The sequence below is a fragment of the Venturia canescens genome, chromosome 8, assembly GCF_019457755.1.
Source record: "Venturia canescens isolate UGA chromosome 8, ASM1945775v1, whole genome shotgun sequence".
NCBI classification, from domain to species: Eukaryota; Metazoa; Arthropoda; class Insecta; order Hymenoptera; family Ichneumonidae; genus Venturia; species Venturia canescens.
The window spans coordinates 14171428-14188284 of NC_057428.1; the positions used below are offsets into that span (position 1 = coordinate 14171428).

Below are 16857 nucleotides of genomic sequence, written 5' to 3' on the forward strand. Positions count from 1 at the left end.
GCTGAGCTCCTCAGCAGACAGGGACCGAGAGCGACGGTCCATCGATCGACAGAAAAACCATCGAGACTGAACGACGAAAATTTTTACTATTTTAGCGACTCGGAATATTCTCAGTACGCAGATTTTTCGCCAGCTGCGTTTGGGATCGAATCGTAATGTCTTTTTAATTAATCGCGATTCCCCGATCGTTGACGTTGAGAATTTCAGCACGAAAGTGTTTATCAAAAGTCGTAAATATCGTGCCTCGATCGCGGTGTGTTTATATTTTGCTGTCGCACCACGACCGAAATTCCGTTCCTTTTATCGCAGCGTTGACGATTTCGATGCACAATCGCGCACCCGTTTTCCCTTCGTTGAGAGAAAACCTTGATTCGTGATCGATAAATTCGAACGCATCTTGCTCGACTGCGTGGCGTTGAACCGATTGACTTTTGCTCCGATGCGGCGCACCGATTCTCGATCGAGTTCAAGAACACTTGAATTGCTGACGTTCGATTTTCCGATGAAATTTCGCGTCGACCGAACCTGGCACTGGGAGTTCGATAATCGCTGACGCCGGAGCTCGCTTCTCTCTCATTTCACATTTTTCTAGCTCCTCCTGCGACGTGCGAATTGTACCGAGGAGCTCTGACTCACCAAAGTTTCCACTGGCATAAATCAGCGTTTGATCAGTCGTCGGACATTGGAACGGAGTCAGAGGACGATTGCATCAAAGATCCAGGAGATTTTCAAACGCTCGTTTCAAAACACCTTTGCCACGTTACTCCGCCGCCGCGGCGCACAGGCGGGGACGGGAAAGTTTCTAACTATCCGCGCGATTCCTCGCTCGAACGAATATCACGAGCGTTTCGTCGTTTATCATCCAAATCCAAGCACTCCGCGCTGTGGCTTTTTTAGGCTAATGAAATATTCATCGTTTCTTGTCGCACTTTTTTCCACGTACTTTGCAACAGCCTTTCGTTCGTTCGGCGCACTAATGAGCGGAGTAATAAAATCTGAAAGATCAAAGCGCGTCGATAAAATTCTCTATTTTTTATTCGCATTTTCACTGCAAATCTTTTCGTCGAGGGTCCACTCCCATCGCGAGGAATCTCCGGCATATCGGTAACCGAGAAAATCAATGATCTCGAGAGGCAAAAAACCGAGATATGCCAACTTCGAGCCGCATTTTTGGAACTCAAATTGCAAAATGATGATTCTACTCGAACGTTTATTCGACGTCGACAAAGCCACAAACGCATAGAATCGTGGATGCGTAATCTGCGTGGAAAAGTGAACACAGTCTCGACAGGTAAACCACGAGAGTGACGGCCTGCTGCCAGTGGCAAAAAAACTCCCGGCAGCTTGCTGCCAGCGTGGAGAATACGACGCTGAATTCCTCATTTCTTGCCTTCGGCCAGTCCAGCCTCCTCGTGCTCGTCGTCGCTCCTAGAACTTCCAGTTTTCTGAGATCGAGTGAAGCGGGGCAAAGAGAGTCACTAGTTTCAATAGTCGATCAGCGTCCAGGGCCTGATTTCCAAAAAAAAGCGTTGCGGCCTCTCTTCGGGGGGGAGGCTGAACATCGAGAACTTCGTGAACTCGAATGAGAAACTTTTTGGCTCACTTCTTCTTCAAATTTTTGCAGAAGAAACTTCGAATCATTCCGGATGAATGAAATCCCCGAAGAAAAGAGGAGGATTCAATTCGAAGTGTGTGTATGAAAATATTTGAAGTGGGAAAAAAAGCTTCAAAGTTCGACGCGAGAAGAAATCTCTAAAAACACATATTGCGGTGATCGAGAGCTCAATTTGTAATTATTCAAATGTATTCGTTTCCGTTAGAAAACGTGGTTTGCTGGTAGTTTTAATAGACTACGAAACAGGCTGAAAAGCAGTTAAGCACGAACGCGCTGATTTGATAAAAAGAAGTTTGAGATATTCGATTGCCGGAAACATCGCTGCGATAAGATATTTTTTAGTTTCCTCTCTGAATATTAACGGTTTCATCGAGATGCGGGAGCAATAAAATCCGGAGAAAAAAGTTTCGAACGCTCGAGCTCTGCTTAACAAAGGTGAAGCACGTTTTGTCGGTGCATCGTGGATGATCGGTTTGCAAAATGCGCGCGTCGCCATTGTCTCATCGAGTCAGAACTTTTCTTCATCGATCTTTCGTGACGTAGTTTTCTCAGGATTATTTCTATGCTCATTGTCTCCCCGCAATATTCCGTTGGACTTTTATTCGGCGAAATAAAATTGCACACTGAGCATCAGGCTTTCGTAGTCGGTTTTCTAAGTCGACAAATTTTCGAAGCTCCTGCGCCCATCCGTTTCGTCATTTTTCACCGCTCTTCTGACACGATTTTAGCGACGCGCATAGAAATAGTCTCCCGCGACGCGGAGGCCTGCACCGCGCATTCGCGAATCGTTTACTTTTCTATTGCCCTGAATTTCTACCTCGTGTGTGCGAGGATAACCGTTGCACGGAGTATCATTTGTGCAAACGACCTGTATACCGAAGACGCTAATTACACAAAGTTCCACTTACGAATTCATGGCGCTTATACACGCAGCGAAATTCTTGTTTACATTAACTCGGGCTTACGCGCGTTGCGCAAGTTGGCGATGAAATTGGAGCATTTTTTAGCAACTGACTCGAAACTTCGTGTTTTGGAACGTTTGACACGGTTATGGGGCTGAATTCGGCACCGGGATTCCCGGCCGCGTTGAATCGAAGCTGTTCTGGCTCGATCGAATCGAATGTTGTCTCTCGAGCCGGAGATAAATCAGGGATTTTTCGCGCGAAAGGATTTTTTCGGCACAATCAAATATGAAGGTCGTCGCCAAGGCTCTCGGACGAAATTGGCTGAAATGTGTCGAACGCAGTGAAAACGAGTTCGAAAGGTGCTTCATAATAAAAAAATAATAATAAAACAACGGTGAATGTAAGAAGAAGATGAAAAAAATGCGGACGCTCGTCGGACGTCTTCCATCCGGTCTCCAACCGGTTTGCATCCTGTGGAATAATCCCACCGAGAATATTTGCGACCTTTGCATGTGTTTTTGTCAAGCGCGTATGAGATCGCAATCGTTGAATGAGGAGGCGAGGAATGCAAAATCTTCTCGCGAGGAGTCTAAAAAAACGAGTCAAATTTGAGGAGGATGAAAAATCGGTGGCGAGTGACCGATTCGACGGTTCGATCGCTTCGAACCTGCCCTGGAAATACGTCGAGTTTGTCGCTCGAATTGCCGTTCGGAGAGTGTGCTTAGAAAACCTCACAAACTGCTCTCCGGGCGAGCTCACATTAGTCCGAGGACTGCGGAGACCACAGCTGATTAGGAACATTGTTTATGTCCCATGGTGAAAGGCTGTTGCCCCTGTTTCTCGCGATTCCTCATCGCCGTCTCTCGACTGACTTGCTCATGTTATTTTGCTGCATCATCGGAAGCCGAGGAGTGCGATTCGCATTCACAGGAACGTAACGAGCCACGGGAATGTCGCGTCGATTCGTCGCTCCGTTTTCACGGATTACCTGCTTCGTCGAAGGATTGCTCCGAATTCGAGCTCTGGAACGGAAGGACGTTTGAGTCCTTTACGACGCTCAAGTTTGCAGCGTTCGAATCCAAGGAAATGAACGAATAAAGCATTCGTAATTCACCAATTTTTTATTCCGCGAAAGCATTGGTGTAAGTTTTAAAACTACGAATTGCGAATTCGGCAGGTTACGAAATTGGAAAATTGCTGGAATTATCAGATCATTTCGTTGGCCTCCAACTTTGCAAACTTCAGCGTCACACGAGCATTCTCGTTGAAACGTTTGTTTTTCTTGAAATTCGTACGGTCAAAACGCCCGTGTAATCGCTACAAGCGATTCATTCCAGTTCGAATTAACGTACAACATCGATGCTCGAGGAGGTGCACAGCTAAAAAGTATAAAAACCATCCGCGGTCTAGTTACCGAGATAAAACCCTAGTGAAAGATCGACTTTCTGTTACCTGCTCACGTTTACAACGTGTCACGCTTCCTCTCCCGCGTGTACAAATATTCCTCACCGAGCAAGCCTTCCGCTCCACGGTCCAGATCCAATACTCCCATACATTTTCACATCCCACGCATCAGTGATGCTGCATCTTTGCTGTCGAACAGGCTGTTCGTAACAGCGAGCCATTCATGAAGTCACATTCGTGAAGAACTCCTCGGTCGCTCCACTCCATTCAGGGACAAGTATTATCGCAAAATTTTCACCACTTTTTCCCGAAGATTCATCCGAAGCAAGAAAACACTTTTTTATTGTAGTTTTCCAAGACTTTTATCATTTTTTCGGGGTTTTTGTCGTCGTACTTGAGTCCGTGGGATGTAGGACTGGCAAAACATTTAGAAAGAGCTTCTCGACGATGGTTGCGCGTCTCGTGTGTACTCGGCGCGCGCGTGTACGTGCGCGCGTTATAAATTATCTCGTCGAGTTTTCAAGGCGAGTCTGGGGTTATTCGTCGTATTGTTGCGTCCACTCACTCTCGGTCGGTGGCGGTGGTGGAATCGCGCGCTGCCAGGAGCGACTCGAAGCACACACTATTCAAGAATGCACACTATACAACGTGTCTTTTAAATTTCATATCGAATATTCAAATGTGATGCTACGAGCGGCCGAGTCACGAGAGGAAATGACGTCAGTACGATTCGAAGAAGCGAGAGGCGATGAAGCACGATGAGAAAATTCGCGTGATTTTTCGATTCTTAGCACTTCGGGAGTGAGCATCTCTGGAGATTAACGATGATTCCCGATTTTTAACAACTTTTCGTAACATTTCATTTCCCTCGTTCGTACATAGAATACTTTTATGATTTTAGAAAGCGTTCTCGGTAGATCGAGGAACTTGGTATTTGGGGGAATCTCTCCCCGGAGCTGCCACTTTTGCTCTCGCTCGAAGAAGTTTGTCCAGGTTTTTTCTTTTCTTTTTTTTTTCACGCATTGTCGAAACGTATACAATATTATCGCGGTGTTCCTACTCTCGACGTGGGAACTTAAAAATTGCCATAAAGCAGTGAGAATGGGAACACTGAAAGTGACGTTTCCTACACAAACGCCTCCTGGCTCGAGTCTACGTAATCGTCTCGTTACCTTCTCTCTCTCTCTCTCTTTTGTTTTCAACAGTGAAGATAATTAGCGACGCTCGATCGCGTGGCTTCATCGAAATTTGGGACTTCCAACGCGCTGATCTCGCGTGCCAATGTACTTTTCATCCGAATCCAGTGAACGTGATCTCGAGCCTCGTGAAATGTTTGTCCGAGGCCCCGATATAATCGATGGAGATAGAAAAAACTGGAAAACACGGTCTCAGGGTTTCGATGCGATTGACCGGATCGATCGTTCTCTGACATTCAGACATTCGGCGTCGTGTTTTGTCGTTTTATTTTGATTTTTGTTTATCTTTAATGCGCACCCACTCTCTTCCGATCATTGAACGTGACACGGGGGCACACTGATGGAAATATCCAGCGATTCAAGGAGAACCGAGACTTAAGCAAGTTCTCCTTGTTGCGAAGTCGCCGGCCTCGTTGAAAAAAGGAAGGAATGAAATGCCACTTTCTGCGGTATGGCGAGCAGCGATTTATAATCGAAGGCACCTTCGCGTTGATCATTTTTTCATTTTTTTTTCTCCTCGCGATTGCTTGTTTAAACGTTATGCAAAGTAGGAACTTGTTCCACGGGCGAACCACGGCTCTGCGGTGTCTCGATTGATTAGAAAATCGAAGACTTTTTTCCTCCTCCTCCCTCCGTGATAAGTGTTTTTACAAATATTCGAGATTCTGTGACGCGCGTGGCGTTTATTTGCTTGCGTTTACGCTCGAGCTCAATCATTGTTCTTGCACAATTGGACATACAATGGCTCGTATAATTGATCGGGAATGTCGTGCTACAGGAATCTTAACTAGCATTCTTACAGGTTTGAAAAACAAAATTTTTATCGTACCTACTTGATTGAGCTCTTGATAATTCATGAAGAAAATCATGATTTTCATTTTCTCGGGTATTTGCGCTTCCATACGATCCTATCGAGCCTATTTACGAATGCTATTCCACTCGGTATTGAGGTGATTAAGGAAGTTTGCGCGAATCTTATGCGGAAGGTTGTCGAGAAAATCGAGAAAATAATTAAGAGAGAATTAGAGAATAAGAAAATAAAATGATTTTAGATATCGATGACGTCTTGAGAAATCCTTGTTACCGGCGAACAAGACTTGGGAATGGAAAGAAAACACTTATTTGAGGTTAACGAGTAATGACGACACAAACGGTGCAAGGTTTGACAACGCCATGAGCCCCAGCTGGTTAAAAATATAAATATGCATACGCACATAAATAGAAAATGGCTGTTGTCACATTTTGCTTGACGATTTAACTACGAAAGTATTTAAACCTCTATCGTTTCATCAAAAATGAATCAATCTCAACAAGTAAGATGATTTTTTAAATAATTGAAGCACAAAACGAAGATTTTCAACGTCGCCGTCCATATACCGAGCTCTGAGCTCTTCATTTTTTCCCTGTTCGTCGTGCCAAAATTGCGATACCAGGGGCGAACGATTCGCAAGGTCATGCCCCCCTCACTCCCGTGGCATTGCGCTCGGCATAATTGATTCGGAATTACGCCACTTTTGATCGATCCGTGCAGACGTCAATCGGTCAATGAGATGTCCGAGACTGCAAACTTGGATGTTGAGAAATCGCGGTGAGACTCGCGTCCGAATTTGGTCGAGCGAGAACCCCCTTATGGGATCATCGCCAGTCTTTTGTTTGCTCGATCGCTCTCTGCGCGGATCTTATCCCGAAAAATTCCACCGATCACCGATTTTTCATGTATTCGGCTCATCCTTCAACGCGATACTTTGTCAAGGAGAACCTCGAAGATTTTCCTCCTCGTTATTGGAGTTTAGTTGCTCAAAGATCATCGGACGGAGTGGGGGGATTCGGTGCTCTAATACGTCGTTACATAAACGAGGAAATAGAAGCGAGAAACTTTCCCACCGCGCGCTCGAGGGCCTCGAGGCTCGTGTCCAAACCTGTTGACGCATTTTATGCTTCAGAATGTTGTTGCGCGTTCAAGCGGATTCCAAAAACTTTCAATGACTCTCCTCAGACATTTGAATAGGCTCGGGCTCCTTCGAGTAGATTTAAATGGACTGGGCATCGAGAGCAACCTGAACGAGGCGTTGCTATCGATCAAAGCCTGCTGCTGGTTTCGCCTTCAAGTTCCATGAAGAGTTGACAAATTGAAGGTTTCCTGTAGCTTCGAGGATGGGGCACCGAAGAACGTTGGAATTAGAATCCAAAGTTTTTTCTTCGTCTACAACGTCGTCGGTATTTTTTTTCCTCCCAATTTCACGAGCAATCAAAAAGTCCCGATAACAAACGATCCCTACGAACTTGTTTGTGGTTTTTTTCGAAATCCGCTTCGAATTCGAGGCCAGGAAATAAAACATTCCGGTGAAACGAAAGCAAAGTCGAAGCGGGCCTGTTCGTACGATCATTTGCGAAGATTTGATTGTCGAAGTCCATTGGTCGTTCGACTCGCGGGCCCAAAGCGTGGCGACCGTACCTTTTTTCATTTTGTTTTGTCCTCATTGGAACCTTGATCTTTGCTCGATCTCGCGGACACGCGAGAACTCCTCACTCATCGCTTACTTTATACAACGACTTGGTCGTTCTTTATCCAACATTCTCGATGTTAATTTATCGAGTTTTTTTACAACTACGGAGTGAGGTGGGGCATGAATTCTGACGTCATGCAGTCACGATGTAGGAAAAATCAGCCTGAAAAGCACCGAGATTCCATTTGTAAAAAAATGAAATTCTCTCTTCTGATCCTCCCGCCGGTTCCCTCGTTCGGAACTTTCGATGTTTCACAACAAATTACACTGCGTCAAAAGATTAAACGCTCGCGTCGAGTTTTATGGTTACATCAAATGTTTGTTGATCGAAAAATCTAGCAAGCAATAATTTCAGATAAAAAGTGCTTACAGGAATAATGCATTCTCGGTGACTGATAATTGTTGCGATTGAATGATAATTCTCATGTCGCGCTCGCCGGCTATAAAAGTTATTGCGTTTTTCATGCTTCTTGCCATTTTATCGTCCATTAACACCGTCAATGCCAATGTCAATGTTGAAACGCAATGGAGGGTTGGGAGGCGTACAGTTTTTGGATTTGTGCTCCTAAATTTTGAGGGACTCCGCGCTCGAGGCAAGATAAAGTCATTGAATTTGGAAAATACAATCGAACCGCGATTTCAGGCATTTGGAATCGCGAAGCCTGCGAGCAAACGCTTTTGTTTTTAATAGTAAACCCAATTTTCAGGTTTTTGGTCCGTTGAAATCGGAAAACTTTGTCCCCGGTTCGAAAATTTGGTTTTTTTTGCGATTTTCCCCCGAGTTTTCCAGGTGTTTTGTCGGTTCTCGGAGGCCACGAATTTTCGAAGTCTCCGCGCGCAGGTGCCCCGCATACCTCGGCTTCTGAGGTCCTCCAATCGCGTGTCCGAAAACCGATGGATCCAAAAATTCGTTCATGGTAATATGCGTGCGCACACTGGGAACACTGGAATGAGAGGATCGAAAGTGATCGTGGATGAGCGCGCTCGCGGAGGTGCGCTGCCCAGAAAAATACTAGTGCCGATCGCCGGCGAGCGCGGTGAAATAAGTGAAAGCGCGAACCACCAGCGAAGTGAAAACGAATTCGGGAACGCATCCGCGGAGGAACAGCTTCGCATTTCGCTCAAATGCAAGTTTACATTTAATCGGAGATAACGCCGCATTTTTTTCCGAAATCGTGTCAACGGACTTGAGTCTTGACTTAGCGTTGAGGGGGGAGCCAAAAACAAGCTCGTATTTCAGGCAGCTCGTAGATTTTCCGGAATGAGATCCGATAGGGGAACTGCAGTTGCGTTAACTCTGAATTCCCATCAATTTTTTTCGGTTTGAAAGTTTGTCCAAATTCGTTGAATCGTTCGAACAAAAGTGCATCGAAAGCTGCGACGTTCGAAGCCGGGTTGGAGGGGCTTGGGGCAATTAAGCGTTAAACACAAGCGTGAAGATCCCGGAAGCGGTCTGGAAGATGCGTCCGGCGATCTCAGCGCGTATAGAAAGCTGCGGCACGCAACGATAATGGGAACGTATTAATGCATAAACGTGGCTGAAAATCGTTGCGATCTGAGAGATTACAAAACTTTATGAAGAATATGAAGTAGAAAAAAAACGACAATTCATTGTAAATCAGAGTGCAAATGAGGAGCCCGCAAACGCCCTGAGCGAACCGCGACAAAACCGTTTCCAATTGCACTTCGCTTCCCCGTTAATTACTAAAAAAAAGCATAATTCGAGTAATCACGAATCGATGAAAAAACAACCTTCGTACGACAGGAAGGTCAAGCGAGTCAACGTGACTCGGACGTTATGAGAACAGGGTCGAGACTCCTTAACGAGTATGTTAAATTAATGAATTATTTCAATGTTCGTATCAACATGGTATTACGAAGGCTCTGGAAATCGATACAAAAGAGTGCATGCACGGAGCCCCCGGCGTAGGTGAAGGATGACTCGGCCCCGCTGTCCTTGCGGCGCCCCAGCTCCTTCATTGACGCATCGCAAGAGATGAGTGGAAATCCTCGAAAGTCTCGTAACGTCCCATTAAAAAAATCTCGATCTTCGGCCCCTCCGAGGAGCTTTTGAGCGTCGCGAGCCTCGCCAGGAAACATCGAGCAGCTTGAGGTCGCTCCTTAAAGCAACAGGAAACTTCTCTCGTCCCCCTCGGAGTAACGACCATCCGAGGATGATATTGGAGCACGTTTATCATCATTCCAGTTTATTTCTAAGCACCGAGGTATTCGAACAATTACGATGTGCGTGTCGCGCGCATACTCGCTGCAAACGCGACACGCGAGTCCCCGACGACCGACACTTTATCCGACACCCGCGACTGTTTGTCTAACAAGCGGTCATTATCTGAGGTGACGCGACATTAAACTCCGGGCGCGCAGAGCCTTCCACGAGCTGTGCAGATCCATGAACGACGCTTCGATGTTCGAATCGACCCAAAGACTTTCGAGGCGGTTCAATCGATGTGGAGAAATTTTTACTTTCTCAACGACGGGCACGTGCATTTTTCACCTGGGGATCGTTTTTTGCAAGACGTCAAAATCAGCTGATTCATTTTGTTTTTGTTTTTTTTTTGGTGTTTCAGGGGCTGCGATCGCGATCGGAGTCTTCCTGATAATAATCGGCGCGCTTCTGGCCGCCCTTTTCCCCAAAATCATCGATGTCATCGTCAACAAGGAAGTCGCATTGAGGGACGGCGGCCGAACTTTTGGATGGTGGAGAGCTCCGCCGGTCTCGCCGCACATGCACGTTTACATTTACAACGTGACGAACGCCGACGAGTTTCTCAACAACGGGGACAAACCTGCCCTCCAGGAACTCGGGCCCTACGTCTACGTCCAACACTGGGAAAAGGTCGACATCAAGTTCAATGGAAATGACACCGTTAGCTACAAGCAACGAAAGGAATTTGTATTCTCTCCTGTGAGTATATGCGACTCGATACGTGCGAGCTTCCCAACGGTTTCGATCCTCGATCGAGCAACGCTGCAACTTCAGCGTCATGTGCCTTTGAACGAACGTCGAAATTGTTTTTCGATCCTTCGACTTCGCTCTCGGAGCAATCGCCATATTTTTCAATATTCACGTCAATCCCCGACGATGTGCCAATAAGACTGTCGTCAAAATTTCAAAAGAGCCTACCTCGCCTCGTTAATTCCGGTCACGTGTCACAGCCGGATTCTTCAACAGTTCTAGCTCGAGCTCTCCGATTGGGCAGATTAAGTTCGAAGTGCTTCTGAGTCAGTCTACGTGACAAAGAGCCCCGTTGTGCAACGCCTCGCGTACAGAGCACAATAATCCCCGCTGCTAACGTCACAATTTTTTTTTTTTTTTTTCAAATTCAATACCAATTAATGAAAGAGAAAAAAAAATGAAAAGAGTTTGCAGTAACTGTATGCGATTCTTCAGATTCTCCGGTGGCCTCCCGACTCCCCAGCTCCGCACTTTCAAAATTGTATAACTCCGCATTTCCATGTTTTCTATTTTATCGAGCAAAGGGTGGAAAGCCAGCGCATTTGAGGCTGAACAGAGATACTCATGAATGAACGTCGGGTCAGAGCTCTTGAAATGATTGCTCCTATTTCGTAGCGTATCCGAGCGTATCATAATAACGAAGCCGAGAGGCCGGTGTGCGGTAAAAAATAATCGCAACGGTGAACGTCGGTGCTTTATTTAGAAGTACGTTTGCCCGAATACTCAATGACCATATTGTTTTTTCCTGCTTTCTCTTATTATGCTCCCCGCAACGCCGCGCGGCAGTTTTACCGGGACTGTATATTAATGGAGGAGTTTCAAGTATCGAGGAGAAGGAGCATTGAAACAGTGGAGTCGTGAGACTAAAATCTTGGCGGAATGCGATCAGATACTTTGTGGGGATTCACGAGTTTCTTTGGACAAACGAAAATGCCGATTTATTAATTATTGCGTGATTGAAGCGCGAATGAAATTCTGCTATGTACCGCAGTAAATTTCTACACACTTTGGCGGATCGACGCTTGTGTTCGAGCTCCTCGAATTTTACTATGTTCAACTGCAAATTTCGATTGCGAAAACAGCACTAACCGTGGCCGAGTCAACATGAATTTTACAATGTTTTCTCGGTTAAGTGTGTAGGAAAAAATAGCACAGTTTAAACCTTTGCCAGAACAAAATACGCAATTGAAAAGTTTTATTCGGAATTCACTTGAAAATTAGAAAGTTTTTAGTAAAAACTTTTTTTTCTCCGTGCATCGTTGGAATTATTTTGGGATTCACGGTGCGCGAGGTGTCGAGAAATCAATTTTTGGATCCCAAAATAATTGAGGTAGCAGATTCCCTGTAGATTATTTTTCACTCTTTCCCAAACATTGATCCTCAGTTCTGGGATTCTCGGTTATCAATAGAAACGAGTTGACCCCCTTAAAGGATTCGATCGCAGGCTGATGAAATTGCATGTTAAATGTTTTCCCTTCCCTCCGACTTTTTTTCCAGCGATTCCACCTTTACGACGCTGTTTCTATTTGCGAAATTTGCAAATTTTCGTGCTCCGATTTTGAAAGGTCGATCGAGCAAGGAACGGGCGCTGGAAAATTGGGTCAAACGTTTGAGCGCTGTTTGAAATTGTAGGAATTGTCGGTCGGATCGGAGGAGGATCTCGTGGTGGTGCCAAACGTGCCGATGTTATCGGCAACGAGTCAGTCGCGTCACGCCGCCCGTTTTTTGAGATTGGCTATGGCATCGATCATGGATATCCTCAAGATCAAGCCCTTCGTCGAGGTCTCGGTGGGTCAGCTGCTCTGGGGCTACGAGGATCCCCTTCTGAAACTTGCCAAGGACGTTGTCCCGAAGGAACAAATGTTGCCGTACGATCAGTTCGGTCTGCTTTACGGGAAGAATGGCACGGCCGCCGATGCTTACACCGTCTTCACCGGTCAATCGGACGTTACGAAGTACGGCATGATGGACAAATGGAACGGTAAAAGCGGTCTCGGACACTGGACCACTCCGAGCTGCGACAGCATCATGGGCAGCGACGGCAGCATCTTCCCTCCTCACATCACCAAGGACACCGTTCTCAAGGTCTTTGACAAAGACCTCTGCAGAGCTCTTCCTCTCGTTTTCAAGGTCAGCACACTCTTCACTTTTTATTTACTTGTTACAGCAATTCTGGCTCGGAAAAAAACGAAGCTGCGCTTCCTCACTCGAATTGTTTTTTCCATACTTTTTGCACGCTCGAGGTCATCGATTCGAAGGCAACTTTTTGTTATCCAGAAAAGAAAACTCTTCGTCTCGTTTTCTATTAATTACGTCACGATCCGTCGATAAACTATATTATGGTCGATTCATGTCCGACCCGAAGTGGGAATAAATGATTCGAATTTTTGAATTTGATTTCGAAATTTGTTAAATAAAAAATGGCGAAAATTCAAACATTTATTAGTTTTCTCAATAAGAATTTCAATGAGCGACTCGACTTGAGTTTCTATCGAGTTTTCAAGACTCCGGAACGTCTCCTTTTACTGAAACAATCCTGCGGTTGTCGCTTTCGAAGTCTTTGCTCAGCGCTTTTTGGAATCGAGTCTTTTTACTCCGCGGAAGTTCGACGGTAGCGAAACACTCCCCGACATCGAATCCGGCGTCGTTTACCGAGTCAGTAGTTTCATTGCTAGCGAACCGTGATTGATAACGAAAAATTTATCATTAGACGAGCTCCTTGTTACCAGAAGTTCCTTCTTCGGTTGCAAAATACCGAGATTATGACGTTTGAAAAATTCCTCTACAGACTCCAAGTTTCAAACTATTTTCCAACTTTTCTTTGACTCGTAGGAGGAAGTAACAACTGCTGGTGGAGTTCCTGGCTACAGATTCACCCCTCCTAAGGACGTGTTCGCCTCACCTGACAAGGTAGCTGCCCAACAATGTTTCTGCCCCGAAGGGCCACCCTGCGCACCCGAAGGGACCTTCAACGCCTCTCTCTGCCAATACGACTCGCCGATTTTGCTCAGTTTTCCACATTTCTTCCGAGGTGAGTTCCAGCACGTTGGGTCACATTTTACAACGTTTGAAAAGCCTCGAGACGATCGGTCGCTGGTAAGTCGAAGAAAAATCGTATTTCTTCGGGGACGCTGAAATCGAGTTTTAAGTCGCGGTAATCGACGGAAAGGATATTTTCGAGCAACGCAGCACCGCGCGTATATCTAGGCTCGCATTTGGGTGCGACTTCCGAGCATGAAAATTCGTGAAAAAATTCTAAGAAAACGACTCGCTCTCTTTCTCATCTCAAAGTATAAAAAGCCCGGTGTTTTATCTTTCTTCCCGGTGTAAATCGCGGAGTCTGCGGGAACGGCGGGAGCCGTTCTCCCACGTCTTTTATTGTCTGCTGGCGCGTGTATTTTCTGTGAGAACGTTTTTATACGGATTTTCAATGAATGCATACTTTTACTTTCTTCATCGCGGCTCTGTTTTAATGATACTGAATATAACGCGCGGTGAAATCGTAGCGCTCTTTCGCCTTGCTGAAATAAAAGAATATTCAACGCTAATGCGCCTGTACCGCGTACATAATGCGCGAGGCAAAAAAACTCAAAATTATATTACCTTCGCGAGGTGGAAGGTCGACGTAGAATAACAGAAAACTCTCCCTCGCATTGTCCCGATTTTTCTTGCCGACATTTTTCTCCCCAAAATTCGCCTTCATTTTTCTACATTCTCAGATATACTTGCATCAATCTAAATATCAAAATATTTTATTGCTCATTCAATCACAATTACGCCAAATTGAGAAGAATAATTAACGATGTTCTCGTCCCCCCGGTATGGCGGAGCGGAGCGTAATTGTGTTCGCTGGATTTAAATTTGTCTGTCGTTTGACAGCTGACCCCGCGCTACGAGAGGCTGTAACCGGAGTGTCACCGCCCGAGGAAGAAAAACATCAACTCTTCATCGACGTACAACCCACGATGGGCACCGCATTACGAGCTCGTGCTCGCATCCAAATAAATCTCGCGGTTAGCCAAGTCCGAGATATCAAACAGGTCGCCACTTTCCCTGACATCGTCTTCCCAATTATGTGGTTCGAAGATGTAAGTTTTTTCATACCTTTTTTCTGTACTTTTTTCAATTTTATCGATATTTTACGTTTCCTCATTTCGATAAATGACCCTTTTTTGCGTTTACTCTAATCAAATTCTGGCACAAATGGTTGAAACGGTTTTACTGACTGTTGCAAGATTTTTTGAGGCGGGAAACCCGAATTTTTATACTCTAGAACATTTTTTTCGAAATTCCGGCTCTCGAGTCTCGATTTTCGTCGATGTTTCCACGAAAAAGTGAACTTCCCAAAAAATCTTATGCGATTTGAAAAATTTCAATTGCTGTTTCGCATAGATAATATTTTTATCGAATTTCATGGATTCTTTTGAAAAATTATTACAGGAAACTGATGTTTCCAAAGTTTCTAAAATACCTGAATTTTCGAGCATTCAAATACAATTGAAAGGATTCGAGTCTTTGATTCGAGGAATGTGACGTTATTCAAAGGAATTAATAAGGATACTTTGTTCATGAGAAAAAACAAATTAAATAAAATATTCAAATTTTGTGATTTCCGCCTCATTTTCATTACAAAAGAACGTTGAATGATAAAAATATTGATCGAATGTTGACAGGGTATCGACGAACTTCCGAGTCAAGTGACCTCTCTGCTGAAAATGGCGGTAGACGTGCCGCCGATCGCACGTGCCGCACTTTCGGGTGCACTGGGAGCGAGTGGAATAATTGTATTAATAATAGCGCTAATGTGTTTGGCGAGAGCGGCGAAGCGTCAGGAGAAGCTTCATTTGAGTAACCCACTGCCGTCGAACGCGACGAACAGCAAGCAGGGAAACCTCAATCCGGCGTTCCAAGGCTCCACGAAATAAGGATGGTTGAACAGGCGCCTCGAGAGCTACTTAAAAACCCAAACTTACCACTTACCCGTTGAGGAGGCAAACTAAAAAAGCGCACAATCGAGGCTCGCGGCATCGAGGGAAAAGAAAGGCTTTGGTTCCGAGACCCTGAAACTCTATTTATTTCCTCTCTCTATTCGTCCAAATATCACTCGCCCTGAAACATGGAAAAAAAGAAAGGAAAAAGCTTTTTTTCCACTTTTAAATTTCGTGCATTATGAAAACTCGCAATATTTTTCCCCTTTAAACAGAAATCGCACGTTGTGCAGGAAAATTTAATGCACAAAATCCCTCGAGAACGAAACTTCGTGGTAGCAGAAACGAAAAAATGTGTCAATTCGAAAAAAAAAACTGGGGAAAAAAGAGTTTGAATGGTGCGAGATTTCCGTCCAGAAAACGCGTCCCGAATTCTCTAGTATATTCTATTTTTTCATGGTGTATGTACAGTTATTATAGATTCGAATCTCTTATTTATATCGAATACTAAAAGCATAGGAAAAGTTTTGAAATGATAAAAACGTGAAAGTGTCAACAAAATCGTAAAAATAATATAAAAACGAAGGGAAAGTAAAGTTAACAATGAAATTGGAGCACGAGAGGCGACGAAGGGTCGTTTATTCCAGGCCCGTCGATCGAAAATAATGTGCCGTTGTTGATGAATCTCGTCGCTTCGTATCGATCCTATTTTCGATAGAATATTTAATGTTATTTAAAAATTGGCTGTCATTCGTTACGGATTTATGGATTTGGTGTTGTTTTCCAGTATATTTTTGTGTTTAATTTTTATTCGAATAGGGGAAAATGGGCCAAGCTTCGATGTCTTTCTTTCCTCCAATGCTCAAAATCGTTTTTCTCTCCCTCGTATTTTCAAATAGCTCGATTCGAGAGATAACAATGACTAACAACTTTATTTGCTCACAGCACATTAATCGACCGGAGAGTACAAACGGCATTGGAGCTTGGCCCGGACTCCCGAAGCAATTGTAATTATGTCGAATGTACCATTTTACCTTGTACTCTTCTGTGTATATGTTTTATGCTAGATATACGTTTTTAGTGACCCTCTTCGTCCTCTCCCCCATCCTCCCTTTATCCTCGAGCCCTCGTCATACGTAAATCTTAGGTGAAAATTACTTTTGTACAATATGAGAAGATAAAAAAATCAAAAGATACCAAAACGATGTTTCAGCGGGTTCAAATTAGTGGAGAAATTCAATTATGCGCAGGAACATATCGAGAGAGAAAAAATCGAGATTAAATGACGTGGATTCCGATCGATTTGGACGAGATGAAAAATTGTAATA

General features: G+C 44.6%; 2 protein-coding genes across 2 annotated transcripts in view; one reads left to right on the forward strand and one right to left on the reverse strand.

Annotated features, from left to right (window-relative positions):
• Positions 1-4090, reverse strand: part of LOC122415378 (uncharacterized) — a 26460-nt gene extending 22370 nt beyond the window's left edge. The window contains exon 1 of the mRNA XM_043427464.1: positions 3973-4090. The gene's annotated coding sequence lies outside the window, so the exon portion shown is untranslated. The remainder of the gene's footprint in view (positions 1-3972) is intronic.
• emp (epithelial membrane protein) overlaps positions 1-16734 on the forward strand; it is a 21187-nt gene extending 4453 nt beyond the window's left edge. The window contains exons 2-6 of the mRNA XM_043427469.1: positions 10213-10550; positions 12234-12731; positions 13434-13632; positions 14481-14689; positions 15275-16734. Of these exons, the coding sequence (XP_043283404.1) occupies positions 10213-10550; positions 12234-12731; positions 13434-13632; positions 14481-14689; positions 15275-15526 (1496 nt within the window). The 3' untranslated portion in view covers positions 15527-16734. The remainder of the gene's footprint in view (positions 1-10212; positions 10551-12233; positions 12732-13433; positions 13633-14480; positions 14690-15274) is intronic.
• The last annotated feature ends 123 nt before the right edge of the window (positions 16735-16857 follow it).